This window comes from Corvus hawaiiensis, chromosome 6 (genome assembly GCF_020740725.1).
Source record: "Corvus hawaiiensis isolate bCorHaw1 chromosome 6, bCorHaw1.pri.cur, whole genome shotgun sequence".
Classification (NCBI taxonomy): Eukaryota; Metazoa; Chordata; class Aves; order Passeriformes; family Corvidae; genus Corvus; species Corvus hawaiiensis.
In genome coordinates, this window is record NC_063218.1 from 23,879,621 (window position 1) to 23,893,171 (window position 13,551).

At 50.7% G+C, this 13,551-nt stretch overlaps 1 protein-coding gene across 1 annotated transcript in view; it reads left to right on the top strand.

Moving 5' to 3' along the window:
- The window catches only part of LTBP2 (latent transforming growth factor beta binding protein 2), a 68,922-nt gene that overhangs the window by 23,518 nt on the left and 31,853 nt on the right, over window positions 1-13,551 (top strand). Inside the window, exons 4-8 of the mRNA XM_048306913.1 lie at window positions 5,988-6,169; window positions 7,606-7,776; window positions 9,336-9,536; window positions 9,874-10,142; window positions 11,685-11,787. Coding sequence (XP_048162870.1) covers window positions 5,988-6,169; window positions 7,606-7,776; window positions 9,336-9,536; window positions 9,874-10,142; window positions 11,685-11,787 — 926 coding nt within the window. The remainder of the gene's footprint in view (window positions 1-5,987; window positions 6,170-7,605; window positions 7,777-9,335; window positions 9,537-9,873; window positions 10,143-11,684; window positions 11,788-13,551) is intronic.

Below are 13,551 nucleotides of genomic sequence, written 5' to 3' on the forward strand. Positions count from 1 at the left end.
ATCTTGGAGATGCACATGCAGGCTGCGGTCTGGAGGAGCTGGGATGGACTTACCAGTGCTGCAGTGGCTCCCCTGCATGGGACTCTGCTCCCAGCCCTGTGGGCAGCACATGTCCTTTCTGGGTACCTGGAGGCAGGAGCTGCATCCCAAGCAGCAGGCTTGTTATATTTGGAGAGATGGAGCTTGTTGGGCCCTGGGATGGGAGTTTCTGGACCCTGGGAAGATGGTTTCTTCTCTGAGAGCTGCTTATCTTCAGATTTGTTTTGGCCAGTGTTATTGTTGGCCTTCTGAGAATTGCTCCTTAGGTCTCAATAGTCTCTGTCATCTCTTCCTGATGTTCAGCATGGCGAAGATTTGTTTCCAGCTGGAAGAGTGAATTTCAATCCTCATCTCTCCAGCCCTTGCCTTGTCTGGGGTTAGTGCCCCTCCCTGCTGACTGCACTGCCCAGGACTCACTCTCTCCACAGTGCCTCAAGCCATCCACCCTGCTGTGGTCTGTCAGGCTTTGGCTGGGGAGAGGGCGAGGCAGGCTGGATGAAAAACCAGTAATACTCTTGTGGTACTTGGCTCTGCATTTCCTTTACACAAATAGAAAAAAAACACCATTTCCCAGCTCACTAGCAATCTGGCCAAAGTCAACAGTTGGATGAAGAGTGGCCGATAGAAGCTAAATCCAGGAAAGACTGAGGTGTTGCTGCTGGGGAGAGGGAAGTGCTTTGAAGAGTTTGCCACCTTTGCCTCCAGCTCCAAGGAGGCTGCCTGGTGTTAAGTCACTAAGAGAACAGTTTGCCCACCTGTATTCCCTCTGGCTTTTGCTTACCCAGAGAACTGTGATCATCAGAAGTGATCAGAGATTTGAAAAGGCTTTCTATATACAGTGAGTTAGGAAAACTTTATAGTTTTCTGGATGCCTCAGTCTCAGTGATTTAGACTTGGTTATTGTGATTCTGCATATCTAATCTTGAAATTGCAGGCTTAAAAAAAAAATCTTGCAGTTGATTCAGAAAACAGAGATCCTCCTATCCATCTGTGCAGTTGCTGGGATTCTGCCAGCTCAGTCCTCAGTGGAGTGACAGGAAATCACTCACCTGTTCTGTTCAGAGAACAGGCACCTTGTAGGTTCATCTGGGACTCGCAGGACAGCCATGATATACAGGGCATACAATATTTTTGTACCTTCTCTACCCTGCTATGACTAAAGTAAATATAGAGCAGAGTTCAGGTGGTACCAAAATTCATTGAAAATGAAACGTTTACACACAAGAGTGCTATGGCGATGTGTGGATCCCTTGCTGAATGAAATACAGGTGTTATTTGTGTCCTGCAGGGATACGCAGCACTAGAATGTAGGGGACCAGACCTCCCTTAGTTCTCTTGACTTCTAGCATACGTCCTCGGGTTTATAGGGAGTCTAGGTCCTTGACCTGCACCTCAGAATATGGCAGCTAAAAGTGCTTGTTGGATAGTTTTGAACTGTTGCAGATGTGGGTCAGTCTGTCTGCACAGCTCCCTCCCATCCCAAATCTCTTAATTTTGATAAGCGCCTAATACCTATAGGTATTTCCATGTGAGGGTGACCGAGGCCTCTCAGCCAGTGACCTTCCAGCTGGCTGGTAGAAATCAGCAGGAGCACACACATCCATGCTTCTGGAAGGAGAATGCTGCTCCTTCTGCCTTCCCTCCTTGCCCCATGTTTTCTCCTGGACCACTGCTGCTGTGAGCAGGTGGGTACTACAGGACAGCCCAGAAGGAGAGGTGTCCTAGGAGTCTGCATGCTGGTTTTGCCCCACGGGCTGTGCCTGACACAGAGAAAGTTGGCAGGAGCTCTGATGGATGAAGAGCAGAGAAACCAGCTGCTTGGCAGGCAGTTGTCTGTACAGGAAGAGACCACTGCCTTTGCAGAGATCTGTGCTGGCCATGTGCCTGGCTGAAGGAGTGGAAGTGAGTAATACCATGTTGAGGGAGGCTGTAAGACTGAATGAATATGAGGCCCTGGGGCTTTAAGTGCCTGGAACATAGTGCTTGAAGAGTCAACTGCCTCTTCTCAAGCAGGTAGAGGCATGGAGAGTGATAACACAAGCTCCACACTCTGCTGATTTGGAGCCACCCCATCTGTTTCCCATCCTCACTTTTACTCCTAGGACAGCCACACCAATGAGAAAACCTGTGGCAATGCAGATCCCTGGTAACTGGCCAGGCTCTGGCCCTATGTTTATTAAGATCCATCAAATGGATAGGGATTGCTAATGGCTTCTGACTGGATCTGTACTGCTGTGGTGAGCTCAGGTTTATTTCCTGAGACACTTCAAGCAAGCCAGTCCCTGTCTGCCCAGCATGGACTGACTCTGAAGGTTTGGAGGGAAAAAACTCTGTTTTGTATTCCCTGACCATGAGTCAGCTGCTTGGCATGACAAATAGAGATGGAAAGATGCCTTTTGCCATTGATTTCTGTAGCCCAGGCTAGAATGGTATTACTTAACTCAGTCCACAAATCCCAGTGCTCATCCGCCTAGAATAGAACCAAATAAACAACCTAATTCAAAGCAAATCTGACCCCCCCCCCCCCCCCACCTCCTCCCTGCTTCAACTCACACTGGAATGCTTTGCCAATGGGACCTCAGTAGGATGACTTTTCCTCAAGTATTTCAAACCATGGAGTAATGTTCCTACTCTGTTCTTCCTTTGTGAAGTTGGGACTGCCCCTTGTAGTAAGGTCATGTAATCCCTTTTTCTTTGGAACTGAAATGCTAATGATTATTTTATTTAAAGCCCTTCACATGTTGTTGTTTTCGGGTTTTGTGGGTTTTGTTACAAAATTTGGTAATCCTGGGAATGACAACAGATGTTCCTAAAGCCAAAGGGTGAAATTCCTTCCGGCAGGCAATGGGTAGAGCCCAGCCAAGCTCTGCTACTTGCACAAAGCATGCTCCCTTTCTCCAGGGTAGACATGATGTGAGGATTTGCAAGCAGAAGAGCTTATATTTCCCTGTGTTATGCTAGCAGTCACCTTCACCCAGTGACTCTTCAGAACTTGGGGCCAGCACTAAGACAGTCACTGTTGTCTGGGGGAATGCACTTCTTTTCCTCGGTGTGCTTCCATCTCTGCAGTAAAAGACCTTGGACACCCAGACATGTTCACCCATAGGACTATGCTTGGGACCTCTTACTGAGATCAGAGAACAAATGTGCCTGAGCTTCCAAGGCTTGGTAGCTCTCCCCTAGCCTCCCTAGAGTTTCATATGGCTTGTCCTTTGTCACTAACAAAACTAACAGTAGCACAGCAGGTGACAAAGCAGTACATAACAGGCAACCAGAAGTTCCTTTTCTGGCTGCAGGGCTAAATTAGTAGCTCAGAAATGTGTGGGTAGGTCATGCCTGGCCGCCCTGGCCTTCTGGGGTAGGTGGTACTCTGCAGAATCTCAGGGGAGCTTCTGAAAGGGACTGAGGTAGAACTGAAGTAAGGTTCACTTCTCTTCAGTTATTCTGGCTAACCTTGCTGATGATTAAAAAACAAGCATTATTTGCTGTCCTCATTAGATCTTGATTTTAACAAGACAACAAATATTTTTGTCACCACACTCTCCTCTCCTGAAGAGATGGTATCAGGAGTTTGGGAATGCACCACTGAGGTTTTTGCAGAAGGAAGACAGCTATACTGCTGCATGTAGGCGTGCTTTCTAGCAAGGAATCATTTGACTTCAGTTTGCTGATGTTGTTGGCTCTTTACACCTGGCGTTTTGTTCCTGTGGAGAAACCTGTGCCCTGTAATCAGAGCACCTCTTCATCTTCTTTATCCTAAATTGAAGAGATGGAATACTTCAGGTCTCTTACAGAAAGGCATTTTCACCAGCCCTCCAATTATTTTTGTCATGTCTTTTCCTGTATTGTCTCCATTTTTTTGACATCCCTTAGAAGATGTGACCTCAGAGCTAGGATCATATTATAGCATGTATATATCCTACTGTGATGAGGACGTGTAGGGAGGCAAAAATACCTCCCTGTTCCTGCAGTGTTTCAGTGTCCTAATGTCAGGACATTGAACTGACAGTTCATATTTAATTGCTTGTCATTAGCCCCAAAATCTTTTCAGAATTGCTGTTTTCCAGGATTGTCTCCGATTATCTGCAGCTGCTGCCTGCATTCCTTCTTCCTAGAAGTGTAATCCTGCATTTGGCTCTATTAAAACCCCATGTTGCTTGGATGCATTTACCCTCCGCAGAGCTCCAAACTGCTCTGTGTGATTGCTCTGTTCTCATCACGATACACCACATTGCAAATTTTTGTGTCAGCAGCATACATTATCAATGTCGATTATATGTTTATTTCGAAATAAAAATATTTATTTCCAGATGAAATTCTTGACTCATGCCAGGCCTCATACTGATCACCCTGGAACCCATCTAATACCCTCCCCAGGGACAACTACTTCTTGTGTTCTGTTACACAGCCAGTTTGTTATTAATTTTGCATGTGCCTGATTGACATCGTACTGCCCTGTTTATTTTTTTATTGAAATAGCATAGGCTCTCAGCTTGTCAGTGTGCATGTGTCTAATTGTCTCAAATTACGAAAATGGACTCCTTTGACAAGAGTGGTTCTTCACAGACCTCCTTGACTTGACCTCACTTTGTATTCCTTTTGTTTGGTTCCCAGTTAATTGACCTGTGCGTCATCTTTTCCATTGTTCAAGGCTGATTTTGGGCTCGCTGGCTGACAGTTACCTTGTATGTTGTTCTTGACCTGCCTGAATACCAGCACAGCATGAGCTCCCTTTCCGTCTCCCCAGATCTTATTGTTATTCCAAGCTATCCAAGGAATGTCTGCAAGGCAGAGCTGCTGTCAGCCAACTCTCATTGAATCATCCAGTCCTGTTTGGTTTAGAAATTTGTGTTCCCTGTAGACAGTGTAACACGTCTCCTGTGCTGACTGTGACAGGGAAGATGGTAAAAACCACAGAACGGGATAGGCCTCTCTGGACACTTCAGTGGGAAGTGCCACTCTTTGCCTCAGCCATGTAGTCAGAGATGGAGGTGTTGGACAGGGAATGCAGAGGAGTTGTCGGTACTGAAGTTCAGTTACAGAGGCATCCAAGGCTGGCACTTTCAAAGAAACCCAAGGAGCATGTGGGCAGCCAACCTGTTGTGGCCCTTGGCTGTACTAAGCCTTTTTCCTTGCAGCTGGTGCAGGTGAGAGTGAAATACATTTGTTGGAAAGCAGAGTGCCCTCTTGGAGGCTTAGTGCTGCAATCAGTAAAAGGAAATGGGAGCAAGTGCAGTAGATCAAGATCTTTAACACAAAGAGCTCTGCCTTGTGGTTTACATGGCTTTATAATGGAGTGTGTATGAAGTGTGACCTTGAGAGCTGGATGCCTTCTCCATGCTTAGTCCTCAGAGAGCACCAAAAGTCATAAATGTAGTTAGTGCAGAAAGTCGTAACTGCACCTACAGACTTGAGTTCTTGGTCATTCTCTCTTGTTTGTGACTCTCATGGGTGGAGTTTTGTGTATTTGCTTGGTCTGGCCTCTTCTGTGACTGTCTTACTGTGCTTTTAGTGCTCATTTGGGGCTGGGAAGGCAGGTCCTGAGAAAACTTCCACCATAAGAACAAGTGTATTGGGAGCTGCTTATGTTTGCTATGGTCAAGGAACAGACCTTGAGTGTGATGGGCAGGCAGAGGTTCTTCAAGGCAGCTGAAGCAGCCCTGTGGAAGGACAGCTTGATGTGATGGTACAGAGAGGGTGTCTTGGTGAATAGTGTGTCCTGCCAGGCTCAGGACATGGGACATGGTTCCTAGAGGGAAACAGTGCCATGGGAATGACTGAAAGCAGGGGAGGAGTGGGATCCTGCTCAGGTAGACAAAGCTCTGTGTCCAGGTGGCATCTTGGGCAGCACAGCAGTGAAAGTTGCTGCAAGATACTTTGGTGGACAGGCACTGTGGGTCAGTGCAGGCACTCGTGAAGAATATTGGTTCACTTTTTCTCTTCCGCAGGATTCAGAGCAGAATTGGCTCTCCTGTCTCCCCTCAGCACACAGGGTCATCAAGGACTGTCCGGCGCTACCCAGCCAGCAATGGCCAGCTCACCTCTAATGCACTCCCCAATGGGAATGGATATGAGCAGAGCAGCTCTGGCCCACATGCTGTTTCCCAGGAGCACACCTTGTCTGCAAAGGGTAAGGCTTCCAGGGCTGCCACTCTTTTGGAGCTTCTTGTTGGGGTGTCATGGGAAAGGGCAACACTTTCACTGGGGATCCCCAAGAAACCATGGACTCCCAGGACTGTGCTGCTCAGTGGGATGAAAAGGAAAGGCCAGCATGGGCATTGCTGGGCTTGGCAAAGAAAAGAGCCCTACTGAAGGAGGACATATCAGGGGAGCAAAACACGGATGGCTTGAGACAGGAGCCAGGGGATATGACAATTGCATCTCAGGAGATGTTGAACATCACTCCGGCACAATGCCCTGAAGGGGAGTTGCCTCAGTCTGTAGGAATGGTGTCTCCCAGCTTACTCCTCAGTCTGAGCAGCCCTCGAGGTCAGATTGTGCAACCAGTGTCTATTTCGTCCCTTTGGCTGCTGCCTTGATGCCTTCTGACATGAGCAGGGATTAGGCCAGGCTGCTGGGACGCGCAGATGCGGAGCCTCAATGCTTTCCCAACTAGGACAGGTGCAAGTTGTCTTCTGCAGCTTGGCTTCCTCCTGAAGCTGTGATTCCCCAAAGAGGCACCATGTGGCATCTCAGCCTCTATGAGTAGGGCCATGAACCTACATCGTGGCTGAAGCTGTAATCTGAAATTGGTGATTGAAACAGGGAGCGGGGTGAGCACAGCAAGGGCAGCACATGACTGTCTCATTGGGGTGGGATGGAAGGCCCTGGTGTCAGGCCAGCTGGTTACGCAATAGTTCTGTCTGTTGACCATTTTCCACAAGACCGCAAGAGCTCTGAGTGTGATTTCCCATCGTATCTAGTGTGAGGATGGTGAGGGACCAGAAGAGGACCACAGATAACTCAGGAGGTCAGGGGACACTTGTAGGGAGGCAATGGTTTCCTTAAGACCTGATGCTCTCTTTTATGGATGCCAATGTGTTCATGTGGGAATACTTCCAGAGGTTTAAGAGCAGCCAGTCTTCCAACTACTGATGTGGCTGGAGAGGGAATACTGCTTAAAGCAAAAAACTCCCTTTATGATGAAGTTAGTACATGTGTGTCCCTTCACACTGTTATGCCACTCCAACTGGGCAGCCAGAGCATGCTGCTTGCTACTGTTCATGTGTTGACAAACTCTTACAGATGCTAGAGCAGAAAACATGTAGAGTGAGCAAGGGGTGAGGAGAGACAGGATCACAGAATCACAGAATCAGCTAGGTTGGAAAAGATCTTTAAGATCATCGAGTACAGCCTATGACCTAACACCACCTTCTCAATTAGGCCATGGCACTAAGTGCCACATGCAGTCTTTCCTTAAACACCTCCAGGGATGGTGACTCCACCACCTTGGGGAGGGACATAGACCCCTCTTTGCTCTGGGGATGCTTTGGAGCTTGAGCTGAGAATTACAGCTCCCTTGGCCTGGAGATGCTGTTTCCACTTAGCACTCTTTTTCTTTCGTAGGGGCCAACCTGACAGAGAAGATTAGGAAGATAAAAATTGTCTTCACACCCACCATCTGCAAACAGACATGCCAGAGTGGGCGCTGCTACAACAGCTGCGAGAAAGGAGACACCACCACTCTCTATAGCCAAGGGGGACATGACCACGATCCCAAATCTGGCTTCCGCATCTGTGAGCACCCCTATGCCCTCCACCTACTTTCTTGCCTGCTTCCCCTCTCTACTCTTCCTGCTTTTCCTGACTCTACAGACTAAGGGCTTGGGCTGCTATAGGGAGGGGAAGCAATGGCTTCTCTCAGTGTCTTCTGGAAGATGTCTTCTGAGGTCTTTGGGGCTTACTCCCTCTCTGGGGGAGGAAGACAGACTTTGCCTCATTGCTCTCTTTCCTGGGCAAGCAACTCCTGTTTCCATCTCACCCTGGGTAGAGGGGATGTGTGTTTTTGAGTCAGGCCTGCAGCCAAGCCTCACCACCCCCTTCTTCTCAGAGCCAGCTCGCTGCTTTAGTTGGCATCCAGTCTTGGGGCTGACTTTCATCACCTAATTTCCTCCTGTTCTCTCCTTTCACTCACATGGCAGCCAGGAGAGCTGGCTGCAGGTTGCAAACTGTTCTTATAAACAGGGCTTGCTGCAACCACCGCTCGCCTTTCAGAGCCACTGGGATTGCTCATCAAGTCACTGGGATGTGGGTTGGTCACATTGTCTTGGAGCCAGCTGGTGGGAGCAACATACTGGACTTGTTGGGACTTGTCCTCTGAGTGCCTCTGTATCACTCAAATTCTCCTAACACTGAGAGAATGAAAAGCCTTGCTCTTGTGGACACTGATGGAAGATGGTGTTCACAGCAATTTCTGCCTAGGTCCCAGTCCAAAAATGTGTCTCCTCCCCCAAAACTGGGTGCTGGGCTTGAGCAGAAGAACTTGAAACAGGATGGGTGTTCATCCCCTGGAATGAACCTGACAAGCCATCCAGGAATGTGGAGCAGCAGTGTCTCCTCCCACACTGAAATGAGTCAGGATAATCTGTCAAGAAATCCCATGCATTGCTTGAGTGTAATTCACACTGAGATGTTCCAAGCATCTGATGAGGTCAGAAAGGACATGACTTTGGTTTCATCTGTGTATGCATTTTCTGAGCCTTTGCAGATGAATTGCTCCTGATTCTTTTGTCCCACTCCACACTTCTCCCACTTGAACTGCTGGCAGGGCCAGGGCTGGATGTGAGACAGGCTCTGAGGATGTGGCTCTCTGCCTGCTCTCTCCATCTGCCTCTCTCATCCTGCTGAGTTCCCTTCTGGGCTAGGAGTAAAAACCCTGCCAAGTGGGGAGGGGGCGATGCAGAAGTGAAGAAATTGGGCAGACTTGGCTACACATGGCTGCCATAGCTCCTGACCCACTCCAAGAGATCCTGCTGTGTCAGCAACACCACTTTGGCAGCCCCCCAGGACATGGGTGCCCCAGCCTGGCTGTGGCCCCAGAGCCCAAGGGAGAGTTCATCTTCTTCAACCCATGACTCCAGTTGTGAGCAGAGCTTGGAGAAGATGGTGTTGCCCAGCAGGGAGCCGAGCCTGCCTCCAGGCTGCAAGTGCTGACCCCAGCCCAGTGCTGGGCCTGGTCCTTGGGACATCATGGGGTTAGTGCTGTCCTGGTCCAGCTGCCTGGCGTCCCTCAGCTGCCCTTGGCTAGAGCCAGTGTCTCAGTTCCTCCTCTAAGCAGATCTCTCTTTGCCTTGCAGACTTCTGTCAGATTCCCTGCCTGAATGGAGGGCGCTGCGTGGGCCGGGATGAATGCTGGTGCCCCTCCAACTCCACAGGGAAGTTTTGCCACCTGCCAGCTCCCTCTCTGGAAAAGAAGCAAGGAGGGAGAGGCCCAAAGACCCCAGCTGGCAGCTCCATGAAGCACTCCACATATACTCTACCCTTGTCCAACCAGCTGGGTGAGCATGGCCAGTGGCTCCAGACCCCACATTTTACTCCTACTTGTGTGCTCCTCAGATCTTTTTTAACAGGCCTGAGGAGGCCACTACCTCCTTATGCTTGCTGTTTCAGGCCAGGTTGTTAGAAAGGAAGTTTCCCTAGTTTCTTGTGGAGGTTTTGGTCGGTTTGTCCTGTTTTTGGGCCAGACAAATACTTTCTCTTAGATGCAGTCTTCCTCTAGATTTCCTGGTGGGCTCAGTCTGCCTCTCGTCTCTTGTGACTTTGCTCATGATGATACTCTTTGGGTGCCAAATTGTTGCCAGATTGTCATAAATGTGGTGTAAACTCATCTTCCAGCTTCCCTAAACCCTTCTCTGGTGAATGTCCACATCAACCACCCTCCAGAAGCCACCGTGCAAATTCATCAGGTGGCCAGGGTGCGGGGTGATCCTGAGGTGTCGGAGGAAAACAGTGTGGAGGCAGTCCTGGTGCCTCAGCTGGCTGCTGTGCCCTGGTACACCTATGCCCATGGGAATGGCAACAGCATTGCCACTGAGAGCGGACAACAACAGCAGAGAGCCCCGGGACTGCTGGGGAGGTGCTTTCGGGAGGCTCTCCATGGGCAGGTAAGAGGTCATCTATCAAGCGCTGGAGTATTTCTTGTTCTGGGGTAGGGGAGCACTGGCTTTCGGGGGGTGGGGGGTGGCTTTTTTCTGTGAAGCTGTTCAGCATCAGCATGGGCATCATGCAGATGCCATGGGCACAGGCAGCAATGTGTTACTACTTGGGAAGAAAAAAAATTCCTTGCTTTGATCAAACAGAGACCTCACTGCCTTGCCCTGACCAGGCTGTGCCCTGGGGCAGCACAGCCCAGACTTGATGGCTTTCACACACAGTCTGGTTTTAAAAGGGTGCCCTATTTATAGCAACATTTACAGCCATGCTCCACAATTATTGTAGGAAACGTATAAAACATAGGAAAATTCCTTTCCCTCTCAGACGATAAATGGAAGTCTGATTTCCATGGAACGATGCCTTCCTGGAGAGCTCGACTGGGGCTTGGGAAGCAAATGCACGTGAGGGACTTTCTCACCCCTGTCCCACAGTCATCATAATTTCTTATTTTGTCTTTCCCCACATGTTTCTCTTGCGTCACTGGAAAAGCATTGGAGGTTTTTGGCACCCACAGGAACACCTGTGAGCTCCCCCAGAGCAGTTCGTGCTCAGAGAGACCCCCAGCCTGGCAGTCTGGGACTCAGCCCTGTTACCACTGCTCCCCAGCCTTTTCGGGGGGGCTACTCCCAGTTCCCATCCCATCCTTCAGTCACTCCCATCCAAGTCGTTTCTAGCAGGAAACCATTCTTAGCCATTCTCTAGTGCAAAAATAAATGAAATCAGAACCTGGGGCTGGAAAAGCCCTGCTTCTCTGTGGGGAGATGGCAATGCTGTGACCATAGGAGCAGAGGATGATGATGTATGGAGATGCTCATGGATGCCTGGAGAGGCTGTAAGAGATGCTCTAGGTGCAGCAGGGGGTACCCTTGCTATGCTCACACCTCACCCAGCTGGGGTGATGCCGTGCCTGGGAGAGGGTGAGGAGTTCGGCAGGGAGCGCCTGCCTCTCCCCGCGCAGCCACAGCCGAGCCGATCGGTATGCAAGTGCTGGGCAGGCGGCCACGCGTGCCTGGCCAGGGGCCAGCTCCAGCCTGTGGGCCCAGCGGCTCCGCTCTAATGGGGAAGCCTGTAATCCAGAGGGCCTTGCTGAGAGTGGGGGGAAAGAGAGACTCATTCAGCAGAGGAAAGTGCCTGACAACAAGCTCCCCGCCGGGCTGGAGTGGTGCACCCATATCACAGGCTAATCAGCCAGGCAAGGGGCTGATTCTGGGGCTTTGCCAGGTGATATCATCTCTGGTTCATCTGTGCTCTGTTTGATGGCCCCTTCCCCTCTGAAGGGTGCAGTCAAGGGAGGTTCTGTCTGCACAACTTTTTACTATCTTAATCCACATCCCCGGTTCCACTGTGTCCCAGTGGGGAGCTGTGCCAAGAGGGCTGTGCCAGCCTCTGCCCCCAGACAGTTGTTCCCCATGCTGGCTCTGCTGCTACTGTACCAGCTGGGCACATGTTTCCTCTGCATCCCACAGCAGCCTGATCTGCTCCTCTCTCCGCAGTGCACCAACCCCCTGCCAGGGCTAACCAAGCTGGAGGACTGCTGCGGCAGTGTGGGGCTCTTTTGGGGCATGGACCAGTGCCTGGCCTGTCCCCCCCGGCCAGGTGAGTACTGCTGCTGGCCAGGAGCCAGAACAATATGAGGGACAGCCTGCACCCTCGACGAGTAAAAATGATTTGGCTGCCTCGTGTAGATGAGGCAGGGAACGGAGCTGTGGGTTGTGACACATGGCTGTCCTTGGCCCAAGGTCCTCGGGGATGGGCAGCATGTCCCAGGTGAGTGCAGGGTCATGCCAGCTGCTGCCCCAACCCACCAGGCAACACTGCTCTGGGTTGGCTGCTGGGCCCAGGCTCACGTGGCTAACAGTTCCCACCATGCTTCTCCCATTCAGAGGGAGAAACAGGAAAAAAGCAGCCGTGGTTTTAGGAGGTGCAGTTCTAGGTTGGAGGAGGCTGCAGACTTAGCCCTATAGAGTTACGGGCTTGCTCTGGGCCCAACACGGGTTTGGCAGGGGCTCTGGAAATAACACTACATCAAACAATTGGCAGGAGCACACCCGGGGTCCGTTCCAGGGGCATGGGCATCCAGCTCTGTTTCTGCTGCACTTGGGAGCTGGACAGACTGATCTAGCAGGAGATGGGGATTCCTCATCTGCTCTGCTCAAGGTGCTTCATGATGAGCATGGCCCTTTGCCCCATGGCCCCATCCTGTGTTGCGGTGGAGAGGCCATGCAGGACTCCTGGCTGGAGGGGAGGCAGGCTCCAGCATCCAGTGCTGACTGGGTGTGGTAAAGGGAAAGGTGCACTCATCTAGTGGAATGTGGGCAGGGAGCTGCTCACCTCTTCCCTGCCTGCCTGCCTGCCTGCTCCCATTCATTGCTGCCTGGCTGCTCAATCACATCCCTTCACTGGATCAAAGAGCTAAAGAAAACAGACCCCATGGTTCAGGAGACCTGACTCCTCAATAGAGCGTAGATATCCAAGGTGGCAGGTTTTGCAAGCAAGTGTGGTGTTGGTGACTTCTAGCTCTGCCCAGAGGTTTTCCTGCTCGCTTACACGCACATTCCCAAGAGCTGAATTTGTGTCTCATTATCCTCCCTCCATTCGATTCCTCCTCAGCCAGGGGCAGGGATGACTGGAGCCAAATTCCTTGCAATCACAGACGAGGTTGTCAGCATCCTGGAACCCAGTCCAGATCTTGGGAGCTCTGATTGCTGTCATCTTCCCAAGCTGCATGGCTGTGCTGTGGCCTCAGCCATGCTACTGCTTGCCTGCCCTCATCCATGTGCTAGCCCCAAAGAAGTCTTGGGCATATATGTTGTGGGGGGGTGACCCTGGGGTCTGCAGGTTCAGTACAGACAAGGAAATGCCCCACACAGGCCTCAGCCCCTCTTCTTTGTCCCTGACCTTCACAACCCCAGTCACGGCTTTCTCTTCCCCATCCTACAGCAGTCTCCCTGTTTCTTACCCGTCTTTCTGTGATCCCTCCATTAGAAAACAGGGGGGCTGCTTAATACTTCAGTTAGGCTGCAGATTGCTGCAAAAACTCTGCACGTCCCTTCTCGTTCTCTGTGCCAGGATGCAAGGTGATTGCAGAGAATGCAGCCAGAGCTGCAGCAGTGATTTGCTCTGTTGGACTTAGAGCTTCAAAATGTGTCTAATCACAGGCTTCTAAGATGTGAAAACAGACACAAAACACCCCCATGTGCTCCTTGCAGTCAGCCAGCCAGTAGAGCAAATGCACTTAGGAAATGACTCCTAGCTGCCAGCAGGTTCCACAGCTCACAGCTCAACACATGCCCTGTGTCCTGGCAGCAGTTGCAACTCAAGGCAAGTTGTCACTGCTGGTCTTCACTGAGTGGACAGATG